Source organism: Panicum virgatum, chromosome 6N (assembly GCF_016808335.1).
Source record: "Panicum virgatum strain AP13 chromosome 6N, P.virgatum_v5, whole genome shotgun sequence".
NCBI classification, from domain to species: domain Eukaryota; kingdom Viridiplantae; phylum Streptophyta; class Magnoliopsida; order Poales; family Poaceae; genus Panicum; species Panicum virgatum.
Window position 1 is genome coordinate 49,663,911 of NC_053150.1, and position 17,323 is coordinate 49,681,233.

At 46.9% G+C, this 17,323-nt stretch overlaps 1 protein-coding gene, 1 non-coding gene and 1 pseudogene across 2 annotated transcripts; 1 reads left to right on the top strand and 2 right to left on the bottom strand.

Moving 5' to 3' along the window:
• Nucleotides 1-1,502: 1,502 nt before the first annotated feature.
• On the bottom strand, nt 1,503-5,451 carry LOC120678280 (annotated as a pseudogene).
• Nucleotides 5,452-7,181: 1,730 nt separating this feature from the next.
• Nucleotides 7,182-10,369, top strand: LOC120679513 (uncharacterized protein YciO-like). Its single transcript, XM_039961125.1, has 9 exons — nt 7,182-7,452; nt 7,567-7,688; nt 8,043-8,096; nt 8,221-8,245; nt 8,371-8,493; nt 8,578-8,741; nt 9,199-9,268; nt 9,772-9,870; nt 10,070-10,369. The coding sequence occupies exons 1-9, from the start codon at nt 7,258-7,260 to the stop codon at nt 10,145-10,147; spliced, it is 930 nt and encodes a 309-aa protein (XP_039817059.1). The 5' UTR covers nt 7,182-7,257; the 3' UTR covers nt 10,148-10,369.
• Nucleotides 10,370-14,666: 4,297 nt separating this feature from the next.
• On the bottom strand, nt 14,667-14,805 carry LOC120680348. The gene has a single exon (XR_005677617.1). It is a non-coding gene; the product is annotated as a small nucleolar RNA Z247 (small nucleolar RNA).
• Between the last annotated feature and the right edge of the window lie 2,518 nt (nt 14,806-17,323).

Consider the following 17,323-nt stretch of genomic DNA (forward strand, 5'->3'; position numbering starts at 1 on the left):
AAGCGGAACGAGCCCAGACTTTCCCACGGGTCTGGGCCTAGGCTTGAGCCCACGTTGGTTCGGCCTTCTCGGTCTCTGGTCAGACCGATTCTCATCCCCGACTCGCCGCCTCGGAAGACCTACGCCGCCGTCGTCGCCATGGCTGGTGGTCAAGGAGCCGGTCGTCGCGCGCGTGGGAAGGGTGCTGCACCTGGCCGCATTCCGCAGGGCCGCGGCATCCCTGGCCGCGATCATGCCCCTCCGCCTGTAGGAGGTATGGGGGCGGGGCACCCAGCGGGAGGCGGTGCTGGCAACCAGTCCACGCCCGGCGGTGGTCCTCAAGGCAACAGAAGCGGCTTTGGCGGTCCTCAAGGCAATAGAGGCGGCGGCTTTGGCGGACGTGGGGCACCTCAATCTGCGACGATCCCTGCTGGCAACCCTAACCAGCGTCGTGGTCGCGGCCAGAGGGGACGTGGGCGGGGTCGGGGTGCTCTGGGTGTGGATGAAGCACAGGCTGGTGGTGCTGAGTTCGTCGATCCCGTCGGTGATGCAGCTGAACCGACGGATCATCCACACCTGATCAAGCAGAAGAGGAAGCGCAAGGACGAGACAAATTTCAAGCTGGAATGCACAATTTGTGCGGAGGACCACATATATATAGATGATATGATGATACACATTCTTTTAAAATATCTTGTCCAAACTCGATTTCGTTTGTGAGATATAAAAATAACAATTTTGTTATTTTTATATCTCACAAACGAAGTCGAGTTTGGACAAGATATTTTACAAAATTGTTTATCATCATATCATCTACATGTGTGATTTTTTTGGTGAATTTAGACGACATTTTTGCCGTGGTTTGCACGGGTTTTCACGAAGTTCTGGTTTCCACCAGATATGTTCCCAAAGAAAAATAATATGAAATTTGACAAAATGAGTGTGCAGGTACTTGAATCTTTGATCCAATTATTCTTTTACGCAAAAATAAAGGCGTGTCAGAAATTCACTCTGTTCAGCTAGCTTGTCAGCCAGTAATGTTTTTCTCTCACACTAAATCAGCATCAGTCATCAGCCAGACAGTAGCACTTTTCTTTTACAACAAATCAGCACCAGCTACCAGCCACAGCCAGCCGAACAAAACGATTGAATCTTGGATCTAATTATTCTTTTATGCAAAACAAAGGCGGTAAGAAATTGATAGCACGGTACTCAAATTTTGGATCTATAATTCTTTTGGTGGGTTGTCGGTTGGAAGTATTCAAACCTCAAAAATGAAGGGTGTAGTGCGTTCTGGAATCTAGTAATTCTGAAAATCTGAAGACTCAAAAAGATTCGTATATATGCTATTCAAATCTTGGTTATGATGTTTTCATATGGAATGCTCTTACGTCCGCTTTAGAGTCGATCAAAAAAATCAGAACATTTGGAACGAAGGGGCAAGTTGCACAGGACAAAGAATCCAGTGGCATAAAAGCAGAAACCCCATTCGCACTCCATCAAGACTTGGATGACCGGCAGTTTCATTCGTGATATAGATAGAGCTTGAAATCGAGGATATTACTCCTACACATTGGTAGGTTTCCGACTAATGCATTAGAAACGATCGAGAAAAGTTTGCAACAATGTGAAAACTTGTGACATCACTCCCTCTGGCTATCTGTCAATTAGATTCAACGTGAACTAATACTGACTACCCAAAGATTCGCGACCGCTTGCACTATGCTTTCGCCATTTTCTTGCTCCTCTTTTTCTTAGCCTGTGATTTCTTGGTCTTGCGAGCTTCCCTCTTCTCTTCCTTCACTTTCTTTTTGTGTTCCTTCCTAGCAGCTTTTCTTTCCTCAGGTCCTAGCTTGAGATGAGTCTGATGCCATGAACCATCTCTTTCATCAGGTCCCAGCTTGGGATCAGCCTCATGCCATGAACCATCTTCATCATAAGTGGAGACGAATTCACTATCATCTTCCCCCACTTCCGTGTTGTCCTCCAATGAGCAGTAGTTTTGCAGATCCAAGGTTGCTTCCGCTGTATTTTGTGGTAATTGATCTTGATGCTTTTCATTGTCCACATTTTTAGTCCGCACAAATCCTAATAGTGGCTGACCATAAAACTTATATGCTGGTGGCTCGTAACCAGAGGATGAACGCTGCATCATTGACATGTTGACAATATCTGCCTCACATTGCTTCATGCAATCCAACATCTATGCAAAGAAATCAAGTGCATTAGTTGTACATTAGTAGAAACATTAGAAGGAAGAAATAAGATAGCTGCAAACTATTGTGCGACATCTGAAAGAGATCGCATTATGTGCCACCACATAGTGCGATTGTGCTTTATCGGAAGGATCTGCTACTTGAGATGTTAATAATTGCAGCAAAATTCATGGCATAGCTGCTTGCCTGCACCATGACTGTGGGAGTGATTTCATAATCGTTTGGAACTATACCTCCATTCTCCAAAATCTTTTGCTGAATCTGTGATTGAAAACAATAATGTTAAACAATTAGATTTCTGTCAAGTCATGCAGCACGGGAACTTCAAAAAGTGATGGTTATTATGAAAGATTGACATGTATTGTCTTATACTCAAACATACAAGATACCTTTTCGAGGTAAGCATCAACATCTTCATCAGCAATATTTTGGTTAACAACAAAATTAAATAAATCCATTACTGGCATGACCGCAACACCTCGTGTTTTAAAAAAATCACCGCGCGCAATGTTGAACATGTCAATCACAGCAACATACGAGTATACATGTGGTGATCAATTTAACTACCACTTACATAAATGTGCAGGCAATCTTCCTTCAAAAAGTCCAATGCTGAAGGATGATCAAGATCAACAGATTGTGAAACATCAATAATATACAAGTGGCTCTGAACAATAGGCAAAAAGGAGTATGGAGATACGGATCGGTTGACATTAAAATGATGATTGAAAAAAAATATAATAAGTGTTTAATTACCTCGAAATAAAGAATGTTGTACTCACTCAAATCGCCATGGACTTGTTTGCACTTTTGGTAAAGAGTTCGCATTATTGTAACTATCTAAAAAAAAGGTGTCGGGAGTAATACGGGGAAGCTGAAAATAATACACATACACTGAAATATAATAATGAGAACTTCTGTCTGTATTGACTGGTGATTCTTTTCACCCCAATTTAGTATAAGACAATGCTTAGAAAATATTTAACAGTAATACACATCAGCAACGGAACACAAGGAGATAGCTAATAGCATGCTGCCAAGGTTTTCTCAAAGATTTTGCATGACAACTAGTAAAAATTTACAATCTCATTATAATTAGGTTCAAACTATAATCCACACAAAACTTACATTTTACACAAACAACGACAAAGAAGCCTTTGTCCCAAGCAAATTGTGGTGGGCTCAATGGCCATAAAAACAAGAATAACTACCTCATCTATTTTAATTTGTGTGCTCTACTTAATATGCAAGTAACGGAACATATCAAAGCACAATATTGTTCACAATAACATCATCATTCCCAAATAACAAGCAATATTCAAGACCAATATTATGATCAATATGGTAAGATGGATCAATACTTTAATGGTTCCGATTGTTACTCCTTTGAGGTATTTAACTAGCATTTAGCTCAAATTCCCTTGTGGCCTGGAGGTCTGGGTAAGGCTGTCTAGGAATTCCCTGCACATTGACAAGGTTAATATTGTTTATGCTAATATGTAGTAATAATAATAATAATACTCAACCAGGAATCAGGGAAACAGAGATCTGCAACTAGCAGGTTAAGATGCATTCTTCATCTTCTATTAAACATGAAAATTTCATTGATTTTTTGCATAATGTTTCTAAGCAAGCAAATAGAAGACTATGTCTTAAGGTACCTCTTTCCCAGTAGAAAGAGGTAACTAGCAGTAGCGGGTCAAGGTGCATTCATATTCCATTGATTATTCTCACAATAATGTTTCTATAGGTAAGCAAATAAAAGACATTGTTACAATAGTATGCACTGTATCTTAAGTTACCTCTTTCTCTGTAGAAATGCAGCCATTTATGTTACTAAAAGTACCACGGTTTAACATCTTGAATAAAACCATGTGTGTTCTTGGGTCAATAGCCTGAACATAAACAAAAAACATTTAGTGTTTCAGAAAATTATTTCAGCACAATATCCTTCATTAGACATAACCAAGCATCAAGAAGGCCACACTTAATAATTCTATAAGAGAAATAAAATTCTGCATCCCGGTTGCACGTGTATAGCAGGCAACAAATAGTAAAAAGTTAGATTTGATCGTAACTATACAACAGTGAATAAACAAAGATCACTCCAGCAGAGAAATTTGTCAAACTTCGCCTTTCTGTACGATTCTTTTGACTCTTAGTGCCATCTGAGACACGTACATAATCTTAAATGGAGCAGATTTTCAGAATGTTGCCATGGAAGGTAGTACATGATGAGTTCAGATGAGCTGATACAAATTATTATTTTGTATAGCGTACGTCCAAGGGAAACAAGAAACAACATACTGGTATAATAAATTTCAATTTCTAGCATAGATGTATAAGCGATAAAGGAACCATGCAGTACCAACTTAACATGAAAACGAGCTAGGTTGAGTATAGATAAATGATACAGCCGGATTATGCAAGTGCAAGTGGAACAACTTAAATTCCGAGAGGCACAGGACAAAACAAACATTACCCAAACGAGAAACATTTACAAACCTGTTTCCACTGTAGCACGATCGGCCTTCTCAGTGTTCCGTATCTTCCTAATTGCTGTGTCTCTTATGCTATCCCTGATTGTAGTGGTGACTGAATTTGACATCCCCACGTTCATCCTGCCTTCCCACTTCCTGAATCATTCCAAACACATCACGAGAAACATTCAACACGGACTACAGCAACACTGCAATGCACCCTCCCATAACATCAAGTGCTCTATTATGTTTCCTAGAACAATGTTCTTTTTTTTTGCGAAACTATAACCATATTATATTAGACATGCACATGCTCCAAAATGATACATGTATCGAATCTAAACTAGGAACTGATAGGTTATCATGTCACGCTACGATATTTCAGTAGACGCAGCTTCTAGGCTTCTAGCCCTCTCACATGTAAATGACCTGCTTTCTCATTCACAAGTACAACACGACAAACTCCGAATTGAGTTGAAGCTCCAGACCTCCAAGGCGGTAGCACGAATGTGCGAGGCCAGCTTCTGGGTGGCACGGTTGGAGAGCGGCTGGAGTGGCCAGTGCGCGGGAGAGCACTCCGCCGTGAGCGTTCGGCCGGCGCGCCGGGGCCCCGCCTCCGGAGGCCGAGAATGCACCGGCACAGGAGGCCCCGGCCGAGCCGTCGGGGCCCTCGACTGCGTCAAGCCAATCGAGGGCATCGCCGACCTCGGTGTCCAAGGCGTGTCCAGGTCGGAGTCGGACCACTTCTCCTCACCGTCGGACTTCACGTGGGCCATTGGCATAGAGCTAGAGGGCCGGGAAGCGGTGAGCTGCGTGGCCTATCGGCGAGGGAAGACGTCGGCGGAAGTAAGGCCGGCGTGACGTCGCCGGTGGTGACTGGTGAGGCAGGGGAAACCCTAGAATCTCGTGAGTACTTATTTCTTTTGGGCCGCAATCTCCTGTAGGTAGAATGTAGGCCCAATATCTTGAAAGTATCTAATGCCCGTTCAGAATAAAAGTATCTAAGGCCCAATTTCCGCCAGGCTGGATTTGTCCTTGGGCCGGGCCTATTTTTAGTCCTCTGGGGATTGATTGATCATCATCTTTTTCTATACTATAAAGATCGAAAATAATTGAAAACATTTCTCACTCATATTGGGTCCACCGTACCCCTCACGCCGGACCCACCTGTCAGGGCCGAGGGAGGGTGTGGAGACCCATAAAAACCGCGAGTTAGGGGATGATTCTGTTCAAAACTAATTGTTTTTTCGCACCGATTCCACATGTACCCGCCGTGCCGCACGCCCCGAGGGCCTCCTCCCCGTCCTGGCGCTCATAACGGAAAAGGATCGAAAATATCGAACTTTTCTGAAACAGGTGAAAGACTTTCTAATCAGAAGAACCGGAAGGTCATGTCACCTTGGGTTGGAAGAGGTCCCGGCGCGGTGCGCTTCTCCGCTTTGCTCCCCCCCCCCCCCCCCCCGTCGGTTGCAAGCAAGCAGCGATCGAAAACCAGAACCAACCCTACCCCTAGAAATCGAGAGGGAGAGAATCTTTTTTATCTTTTGTGTGGGTTTTTTTTCTTCGTGGGAGGGTTCATATTCAGGTGGTGCGCGGTGTGTGCGGCTGGATACATGCCGCTGAGCTGGCCGGGTCCGGCAGGTGGGGGCCGCCTGCAGGCCAGCGCGGCTGCTGGGCTCACCGCGCCCGTGCGCTCACCGCCCTCAACAGTCAACAGCCACTGCAGGTGGGGTCCTTGCGGTTGGGGGCCGCGGGTGAGGAACGTCCGGCGGCGTCGTCAAAATACCGAATTAACCCTTGGACGCGACAGGTTGCGGATGTTGGGGGCGGGGCGGCGGTTTGCAGCGACAACCCCTGAACGACCTGAATATCGAAACTATTTTACATTCCCCCCCCCAAAAAAACAAACTATTTTACATGGTTTATGAATTTTATTTTGTTGGTAGCGCCAGTGCCCCCTCCTTTTTCCACCGCAAGCAACCTTTTTTTTTTCTTTTCTTTTGGATCCCAATATAAGCATATCTCTCAATGGTGCCAATGTTTCTACATATCTTTTGGGGATATATGATGTGTCAAGCTCAATCGTCGCCATTACATTAGGTCGGCAGTGCATGTTCTTAGGATCTTTATGATACTATGGCAGTGCTTATGGAATTGCATCAGTTTTCTGTCTTCTTTAAATTTGGGGTAGGGATGACTCAACGTTTTGGAGAGAAAGATGCAGTAGCACTATAATGAGCATGAGGAAAAAGATCTAAATTCCTTTTTGTATCATGACGGGCTTCTATGGCCATTGCGATCCGTATGTTATCATGCTATGGGCCTATTGTGAAACAGACCTCCAGAGTCCAGAAGGACCGGCAGTTGTGAATGACGTTGTAAGTTAATAGTGTATTATTTATGTTTCTAAAATAAGCATAGAAATTTATGAATATCAAATTATGATAGAAAGATAGTCTAAGATTTTTTGAAAATACGTGCGACGTACATTTTACTAGTGCGGAGGAAGGAATCATCCATCTTCCTTCCGGCACATTCCACGGCACCGAGCTCCGAGCTCGGACCAGACCACACCGGCTTCCATGGCCGCTGCTGACCTCGCCACCACGGCCTCCTTCTCGCGGGTCTCCTTCCGCGGCGCGGTCCGCCCCTCCCCGTTCCGGCTCCCCTTATCGCGGGCCCATCCGCCCGGTCGCCTCCGCGTCTCCTCCACCGTCGTCGCTCTCCACAAGCGCAACCCCAAGCGGCTCAAGTACGCCGCCGAGCGCCAGTTCAAGGTACTTTCTGCCTCCAGCGCCTCCTCCTCTTTCTTTTCCCAGTCCCACGGAACCACGCTCGCCTTTCGCGGGCTTTCTGCCTTTCTGGAGCTGACTGCTATGCGCGACACGAAGAGAGAGGACACCGGGATGCTGCGGGTGAAGGTGGAGCCCTCCGGCGAGGACTTCTGGAAGCTGGACCCGGTTATCGACCTCATCAATCGCGGCGCCTTCGGGGTGATCCCTACTGACACCGTGTACGCTCTTCCGCTTCACTTGGCCGTTTTTTTTTAGTTTCGTATGAAGAATCACACATACCTACCGAATTTATGTAATAGTGGCACTGTAGCAGCAGCAGCAATGTCAACATTTGCAAATAATTTCTATGCGCATGCTTTGTTGCATGTTCTTTGTTTTGGGGTAGCTTTAGTTTCACTGAATTAGAGTCTAGGAAAAATAGCACGGTGAGATTGATGACCTGCATATGTGCATAAGTGCATTTATCCTATTTGATTGTGTGGGTTCTGTTGACCATATTCTAGTTTTTTTTCCTTTTCTATTTGATCTATGCTCTGTTGGACACAAATAACATGGAGTGATACTTTTGACAGCTACTCCATCGTCTGTGATCTGAGTAACAATGAATCTATTGAGCGCCTTCGCAGGTAAATTCATTTCTTTGACCAGTTTGGTAGTATGAGTGATCAAATCCAATCTTTTCTCACTCTCTTAGACATGAAGCAAGGCATTTCATCTCTAACTGCTATTATATGCTTGTTCTCAATGCAGAGTGAAAGGCATTGGAGACTCAAAGGCATGAATATCACAGCTACGAAATCAATTTGAGTCAAGATTTTTCTGCAACGAAATATTACTTGCAGAGTGTAGTTTCCCGTCTGCATATGCACCGTGTTCTTATACAAATTCTGAATTATGCAGCCTCTCAGCATCCTGTGTCGCTCATTACGTGATATCGATACCTACACAACAGGATTTCCTCGAGGTACCAACCAAGGGCAAGCTAACATTTTCCGTGCTGTCAAGCGTGTAATACCTGGGCCTGTAAGGATATGTTCTTATTCACCTTGTACTGCATTTTGTACTTGATTACTACACAAGTAACTTGGTTATTTTAATCATCTGCAGTACACCTTTATTTTACCTGCAACCAAGCAATTTCCCAAACAATGCATTAGGCATGGTTCTTCCACAAGGTATGCAAAAAGGAGACAGGTTGGCGTCCGAATTCCAGATGATCCCATCTGCCAGGCAATATTGCAAAATTTGGATGAACCTTTGATCTGCACAAGGTTTGTATTATAACTCAAGTCTTCTCTTACTTTTGCTTCCTGTTCCCACCTGTGGTCTAGTGGGATTATGGTGTATAAGATCATAGGATCTGGAACTGAAAATGCAACAAAGTAGTATGTCTGCCATATTGCTGGATGTCCCGTTAGAAGGAAGTAATTTATGCTTTGCTTGCTTGTATGAGCATTCTCAATACTTCTTACTTCACTATGTATGCCACATGGCTCTCTGTCTCTCCATATTGTGGTTAACTACATTAAGAAAAGAAGAAAGTATTTTACTTGAAATTATAGAACAATTTCCGTGCTGTTCATCATTGATTTTGTTAGTATTTATAATAATCATATGTTCCCTTAGTATTTGTGAGGAAGTGGTTATTATATATAAAATAATTGGTATCATGGTGCCATCTTGTTGTTCCCAAGTTCTATAATCATTCTTCATTTCCTTCATTTATAGTGTCAAATATCTATCAGAGGATGAATGGATACTTGATCCAGTAATCATTGCCGATCTCTATGAGCCACTGGTATCTTCTTCAGTCTTAACGTTATACATGAAACTCTGTATTCTAATTGTTGGTACCACCATCATAGTTTCGCTTCTCTTAGGGCAAGTTAGCTTGTATCTGAATCGTTGTTATCTACAATTCTCTTATATGATGTACAAGAATTGGTGATTGGTTAGAGATTATTGCTGAAAAAAGTTTCCATCTGTCTCCTCTTTCCATCAGTTTCCATACCATGAATTATATTTATAAACAATTGCTTGCCTGGAGATACCAGCCACTCAGTCATATGAGTGTATTCTAGAAAAAAATTCTATTTCCAGTAACTGTAGCTGCAAATAAATGTGTATTGAAGTAGTTTTCTTTAAAACATGCATAAAATGGTAACAGATCACTGCAAGCGGCTAGTTAAACCATTGTTGAACGGTTTGATGTCCAGTTGTATCCCAAATCGTGCATGGACAAAAGCAGGTCCGGAAGATGCCTTGGCAAGCATTATATGCTTCAATGTTTCAAATTTTCAGGGCCTTGATTTCATTGTTGATGGTGGTCCTAGAATTGCTGATCCTTCTACTGTGGTAGATATGACAGGAACAAACCCTACTGTAATTCGTCAGGGAAAGGTAGACATTTTATACCTTCGCCTTTTGACTGTGCATTGTTTAACCCCTCTACTTATCTAGCATATTGAACCATATCATCCATAATGTGTGTCGTTCTGTTCTGTATTTGATTCTACCGCAGAGATCATGCCAATCAGTGTGATCCTGTGAACTCATTTCTGTGCATACATTTGTTTGACGCATTTCCCTCATGATTTAGGGTCCAAAGCTGGATTGGATGGTAGCAGAAGATGAAGAAGAGGATGCACAATCAAAGTTTGCTTTTAAAGCGGTTTGAAAATTTGCTTCGCCTCACCTAGTGTATGGGTTCGCAAATGCCCCAACCGAGGCAACATCTTTTGACTTCATAGGATGTGAGTAGTTAGTATGAACTCGTACGGAACGGACAGTGTGCTGTAAATATGAAGGCGATGTAACTGCGAGATGGCAGAATTTACCCAGCAGCTACCTTTGCTGCAGAATTGGAGAGTTGGGTGCTGATTCTCTTTAACTTGATGCCATGTGCGCCTAGCGATGTTTCCATCCTAGAAGGGGTTTGATCTTTGCTTAAACATGCTAATCCATCCTTCGTCCTTGCTAAAACGCGCAAATTTGGGAGGCATAGCTTCACTCGTGAAGGAACGATGAAAATGGGCAGACGACTGGAAACCAGTGAAACAAGTTCCGGAAAATATTTAAAACTTTGCATATCTATATCCATAGATGTACTTTTGCTGCAGGAATGCACCCTTAAATTTATCATTCTTCGTATGAGTTAATCAAGAACCAGTTTAAACCTAAACTGAAAGGATCCCGTCGCAGTTGTCGTTGTGTCAACCCACGCATCCATCCGATCCGACCATCCCTGACAACCTTGGCTGACGCGGAGGTGGTTGCTTCGTTGCAGCGGCCACGAAACGATCACGCCATGGGCTAGAGCGCCTCTTATCCAAGTTCTCATCGTCAGTCATCACTAATTGATCTTATTCTATCTTTAGGACTTCTATCTTTAGGACTTCTATCTCTAGTAGGACTCGGTGTATTTTTTATTACAACTCATGCGCTACTATCTATTCTAACATCCCCCCTCAATCACAACTTGATTAAGTTGAGATTGTGTTGAAATTCTAAGAATCTTCTTTGAGGTAGCGCCTTAGTGAAGCCATCAGCTAATTGATCTTCCGTAGATATAAATCTGACATCAAGCAGCTTCTTACCAACTCGGTCTCGAACAAAGTGATAATCTATTTCAACATGTTTCATCCGCCCGTGAAAGATAGGGTTCGATGCTAGATACTTGGCCCCCATATTGTCACACCAAAGCCTTGCACTTTTTGGAGATGAAATATTCAACTCGGCTAATACCGATTGCACCCACATGATCTCAGCAGTAGCATCTGCCATTGCTTTGTATTCAGCCTCGGTACTGGATCGAGAGACTGTTTTCTGTTTCTTAGCACACCACGAGATCAAGTTAGGACCAAGAAAAACCGCAAAACCACCTGTAGATTTCCGGTCCTCAGTACACCCCGCCCAATCGGCGTCAGAGAAGGCACTGACCATGATAGAAGGAGACCGCCGAATGTGAAGGCCAACGCCTATGGTGTGCTTAAGAAATCGAAGTATACGCTTGACTGCAGTCCAATGATCAGTTGTTGGTGAATGAAGGTATTGACAAACCTTGTTGACTGAGAACGCAATATCTGGACGGGTAAGTGTGAGGTATTGTAAAGCACCAACAAGACTCCTGTACTTGGTAGCATCTTCAGGTGACAAGGGCTAACCTTCATGTGCCGAGAGTTTCCTGCTGGCAGATAATGGCGTCGGAACTGGTTTACACGAAACCATAGCCGCACGATGCAAGAGATCATTAGTGTACTTTGTCTGTGTAAGAATTATACCAGAAGAACCATAATTGACCTCGATGCCCAAGAAATAGTGCAGAGAACCCATATCTTTCAGTGCAAAGTCATCTTTGAGAGCACGAAGCAGAGCATCAACAGCATACTGAGAAGACCCTGCCACTATAATGTCATCGACATAGACAAGAAGAAATATTGTTACCGAGCCCTTGCAAAAATAGAATAATGATATATCTGCCTTGGACGGAAGAAAACCAAGAGACTGCAATTTATCATTTAATCGAGAGTACCACGCACGAGGCGCTTGTTTCAATCCATATAAAGCCTTGTCCAACTTGCAATGATATGATGGAAACACAGGATCAATAAACCCAGGTGGTTGCTTCATGTATACTTCCTCCTCTAGAATGCCATGAAGGAACGCATTCTGCACATCTAATTGGCGAAGTACCCATCCGTGAGACACTGCAAGAGATAGAATCAACCGAATAGTAGCAGGCTTAACAACTGGACTGAACGTGTCATCATAGTCAATGCCAAGACGCTGCTTGAATCCTTTAGCAACAAGCCGAGCTTTGTGACGATCAATGGAACCATCTGCTTTATATTTCACTTTATAAACCCACTTACAGTCAATTAGGTTACGACCCGCTTGAGGAGGAACCAGATGCCAAGTCTTGTTGCGCATTAATGCATCATACTCAGCTTGCATAGCAGCCTTCCACTCGGGAGAGGACAATGCTTCCTGCAGATTATATGGTTCAGCAGAGGTGGTAAGACACGCATAGCGGATCGTACCATCAGTATAAACCTTCGGCTTGCGAATCCCGTCCTGTAGGCGTGTTCTTGGTGCAGCAACAGGAGGTGGCCCCGGGATGGGATCCGGTGCTGATGTAGAAGAGCCGGGCAGCGGAGTCGAGGTAGATGGCATGGACCTGCCAGCAGCTGCATGTGCTGCGCCGGACGCCGGGTCAGGTGACGATCTTGAAGTAGGTACCCTGACTGCTGTCGGAGACAATGCGGGAGCGCCGCCCGAGGTTGATGCGCCAGCTGTAGGCGCAGGCGCAGCTGACGGATCCACGCCAATCGGAGGCGCTGTCGGCATGCAAACAGATGGAGCTGCGCCAATCAGAGGCACTGTCGGCATGCAGGGAAACTGTGCTGATGGACACGATGGACCATCGACATGGTTCTGTTCCTGGCGTGGTCCTGTAGCAGAACTGGTCCCTGGGAGCTGCGGCTGCACAACAAGGTCAGCAGGCAAAATAGATATAGCAGGATCATTAGTCGAATTAGTAAAATTAGTATCCCCTGAATCTGTGGAAGGAAGAAGAAGGATGTCTGAGGTATAACGGGTGCCGGCACTAGGATGAAGGGAAGCAAATGGGAAAACGGTTTCATCAAAAATGACATCCCTCGAAATATAGACTCTGCCCTTAGATACATCAAGGCACTTGAACCCCTTATGCATGTTACTATAGCCCAGAAAAACACAACGTGTGGATCGGAGTTCAAGTTTGTGCTGAGTGTAGGGACGAAGGTTAGGCCAACAGGCGCAACCGAAGACACGGAAGCTGGAGTAGTCAGGTGTGGCGCCAAGAAGTTTCTGTAGTGGAGTTTCATAGGCAAGAAGCTTGGTGGGAGTGCGATTAATGAGATAGGTGGCGGTAAGAAAAGCTTCATCCCAATATTTGAGAGGCATGGAAGCATGAGCAAGTAGGGCGAGGCCCATCTCAACAATGTGACGATGCTTGCGTTCGGCAACTCCATTTTGTTGATGGGTATGAGGACATGAAACTTGATGAGAGATGCCGATTGAGCGAAAAAAGGAATTAAGTTTTTCATATTCACCTCCCCAATCAGACTGCACAGCAAGAATTTTTCGATTAAGTTGGCGTTCAACGAGTTGTTGGAACTCAAGAAAATATTTAGAAACCTCAGATTTATGACGCAACAAATAAATCCAGGTAAACTTGCTGTAATCATCAATAAAGCTAACATAATATTTTTTTCGACCAAAGGAATCTAGTGCCGGACCCCAGACATCTGTAAAGATAAGCTCTAAAGGAGCGGACGACCGACTAGTGGAGACACTATATGGTAGCTGATGGGCCTTGGCACAGGCACATGCATCACAAACAGACTCATTAGTACTATCAAAAGAGGCACACGGCAAATTATTTTTGGAGACTACCCGTCGAACAATATCACGGGAGGGGTGACCTAAACGACTGTGCCATCGATGACTGGAAATTTTGATGGCACTGAACACGAGCTTCCGAAACTTGGATGTGGAGGGCGGTAGTGGGTAGAGGCCACCCCTACATGGTCCGTGCAGCAGCACCTTCTTCGTTTTTCGATCCTTAATCAAAAAGAAGTAGGGGTGAAACTCAATAAAGGTGTCATTATCAAGAGTAAAGCGATGAACGGAAATCAGATTTTTGTGTGTGGATGGGACATGAAGGACATGATTAAGAACAAGATCACGATCGGAAGTGGGAATAATAGTTTTACCAATGCGATTAATGTCCATACCTGACCCGTTTGCTGCATGAACTTGATCGTTGCCGGTGTAAGGCTCATGCATGGTGAGCCTGTCGAGATCGCCAGTTATGTGATCGGTAGCACCAGAGTCGGTGTACCAATTGTTGTCGCCGGTGGTTGCTACAGCCGCAGTGCGCTGTTCAGGGGCATCATCTTCATCGTACCGGTACCAGCAAGTCTTGGCACGATGCCCAAGCTTACCACAAATCTGACATTCTGGTCTGGATGAGTTACCAGAGCCACCACCCCGGTTAGATGAACCGCCACGGCCACGACCGCGAGCCCGGCCACGACCACGACCGCGATCATAACCAGCAGGGGCACGGCCAGCACCAGGACCACGACCGCGGGAAGCAGACATGGCCGAGGATGGGCCGCCAGTAGATGAATTTGCCTGAAGATTAGTGTGATGCTCAAAACTGAGAAGTTGGCTATAAAGCTCACTTGGTTTGATGGGATCCACCCGGGCAACCACCGCAGTGAATACTGGATTGAAGTCTTCATTGAGGCCGGCGAGAATATACGCGATGAGTTCATCGTCACGAAGCGGTGCACCAGACGCCGCAAGCTCATCGGCGTAGGTGCACATCTTGGCGTAGTAGTCAGACACCGACAGGTGATTCTTCTTTGTTGTAGCCAGTGCAATTCGCGTGTTCACAGATCGTGCCCGCGATTGCGAAGCGTAGAGGTCGCTGAGGAGACTCCAGACTTCCGCCGAAGTCGGGCACCGAGCGACATGCAGCATGGTCTCTCTGGTCAGAGACGCAAGGAGATACCCGAGGACAGCTTGGTCCCGGATAACCCAATTCGTGTACGCCGGGTTTGGTTGTTTGACGGTTTTACCGTCGACGACGACATCAATAGTCTTCTCCGGCAGCTTTTCAGCGCCGGTGACGAGATCTTCAAGCTGTGCTGCTCGAAGGGGCGGCATTACCTGAGCACTCCATAGGGGGTAATTGGATTTCGTGAGTTTCTCGCTGATCGGGACGGCGAGGATGGAGGGGATGGCGGTGGTCGATGAGGTTGATGGCACGATGGTGGAACCCATGGCGAATAGCAGTTCGTCGCTGGAGGAGGTGCTCGGCGGGATTGGATGTGTAGAGGAGTTGGCTCTATACCATGTAAAACGTATGGATGAGTATGCGTGCCTACCTGGACAACAGCGGCCGCCCTTGCTTCATTATATAGAGGCTTCACGATACAGGGATCACTGAGTCCTAATTAGTTACAGATCGTAATTGATCTTATTCTATCTTTAGGACTTCTATCTTTAGGACTTCTATCTCTAGTAGGACTCGGTGTATTTTTTATTACAACTCATGCGCTACTATCTATTCTAACAACCACTAACGCCGGTGACGGATTGTATATCCATGGGAGCCGCCGCGCAGACGCCGGAACAGAATAGAGAATTGATCCGATCATCTGAACTCGGAAGAGATTCATGCGGCCGCCGCCTTGTTCGTTCGATGCCGCGGCTCTCCGGCCGGAGTCGGGATCCGGATCGGAGCACACGGCGCGCGGCGCGAACCGTTGAGGGGAGCGGCAAGCGATCGAGCAACGGTCCCGGCGAGGGTGGAGGGGAGCGAGACCATGAATGATCGCCGTGGCCGTCTCGACCCCACCTTGATACGCGTGAATGGCAGCGAGAGTTCGCGTGCGATCACTGATCAGGCATGGGCACTCCTGACTAGGAGCTGCCTTCCTGGGCATTGGCGCTGTGCCGCGACTCACCGTCGAGCAGAGCGGCGAGTAGGGGACGGGGAGGAAGACGGAGAGTATCTGACAAATCAACTGGGAACATGCGGGTCCATCTCAGCCGCACAAGTGCCATCCAACGGCTGCAGGAGGCCCAGGGGGTGGACGGTATTCCATTCACCGTCCACCCCCGGTCGGTCCTCGACAACAAGCGCCGTCCCGGCGTCCGCCAGGAGGTCCGGCAGCTGAGGCCGGACAACCCCAAGGTCTCGCTTCGCGTCAGCATGGAGGAGCGCCCCACGTCGTGCACTCGTGTAGTCTTGCTCCTCCTCGGCAAAGGCCATGCTCGCCACGCCGTCGTCTTATTCCCCGTCAGACCTCGCCCGGCCGCGTCGATCCGGACTAGTATGTGTCCGTCGACTGCCGCGTGTCCGAGGTCTCCGTTTGCTCTAGTTCGACCCAGGCGCCGGCGTCATCTCTCGTCTCTGCTCCAGAATCGATGATTGCGCGTCGCCCATCCGTACCTTGCATCAGCTCTTCTTCAACATCGACCAGCATCCTCCTTCCCCTTGCAAGTGTCGGATCGGCGCTTAGCTTTCCTACGCGTCTGCGCCAGAGAGGAAGCGACCACGACATGCGCGTGCTCATGGCGATCAGACACGCTGCATAAGGCATCTCGGCGCTGCTTCGGCCGGGGGACGGTTTGCAAGCACGGTCGAGGCCCCCGTGAGGCAGATGAAGCGCGCGGCTCGTGGTCCATGCGGTTGCGGAGGGGAGCTTGGACGGCCGCGCTGTTGGTCATGGCTCTTGATGAGGAGCCACATTCCTAGGCAGCGGCGTGACTCGACGTCGAGGAGAGCGGCGGGTGGAGGAAGACGAAAGGATCTCGCTGTCTGACAAATCGAGGTGGAATACGGGCGTCAATCACTGGCCGCACACGTTCGATCCAACGGCTGCGCGAGACCCAGGGGTGGACGGTATTTCATCCACCGTCCACCCAGTCTTTCAAAGAAACACACCGCCAGCCCCAGCTCCGCGCGCACCGTCCGCAGGCCGGCGTCGTCGACGACAGGCAGCGCCGTCCTGCGTCTGAAGTCAGCCGGGAGGTCCTGCTGCTGCGGCCGGAAATCCCCAAACTCTGCACCTCTCCTCCGCGTGGAGGAGCCGCCGGCCGCGCCCCTCCTCGGCGTGAGACCATGCTCACCGCGCCGTCTGTCTTCCCCGTGGAGGCTGCTCGCCGCCGAGTTTTAGAGGACGCCGGTTGCTCCTGTTCAGTACTCCAGGCGGCCATCATCTTCTCTGCTCGAGTCGAGTCGAGATTCGAACGATGCGTGGCGGAGCGCTCTCTGATCTGCTGTCGCCGCATGCGG

What these genes read in the sequence shown, in the direction of transcription:
- LOC120679513 (XM_039961125.1), top strand. Translation starts at nt 7,258, where the DNA reads ATGGCCGCTGCTGACCTCGCCACCACGGCCTCCTTCTCGCGGGTCTCC. An exon ending in CCGCCGAGCGCCAGTTCAAG is followed by an intron (nt 7,453 to 7,566) that starts GTACTTTCTGCC and finishes CGCGACACGAAG; the next exon opens with AGAGAGGACACCGGGATGCT. An exon ending in GTGATCCCTACTGACACCGT is followed by an intron (nt 7,689 to 8,042) that starts GTACGCTCTTCC and finishes TACTTTTGACAG; the next exon opens with CTACTCCATCGTCTGTGATC.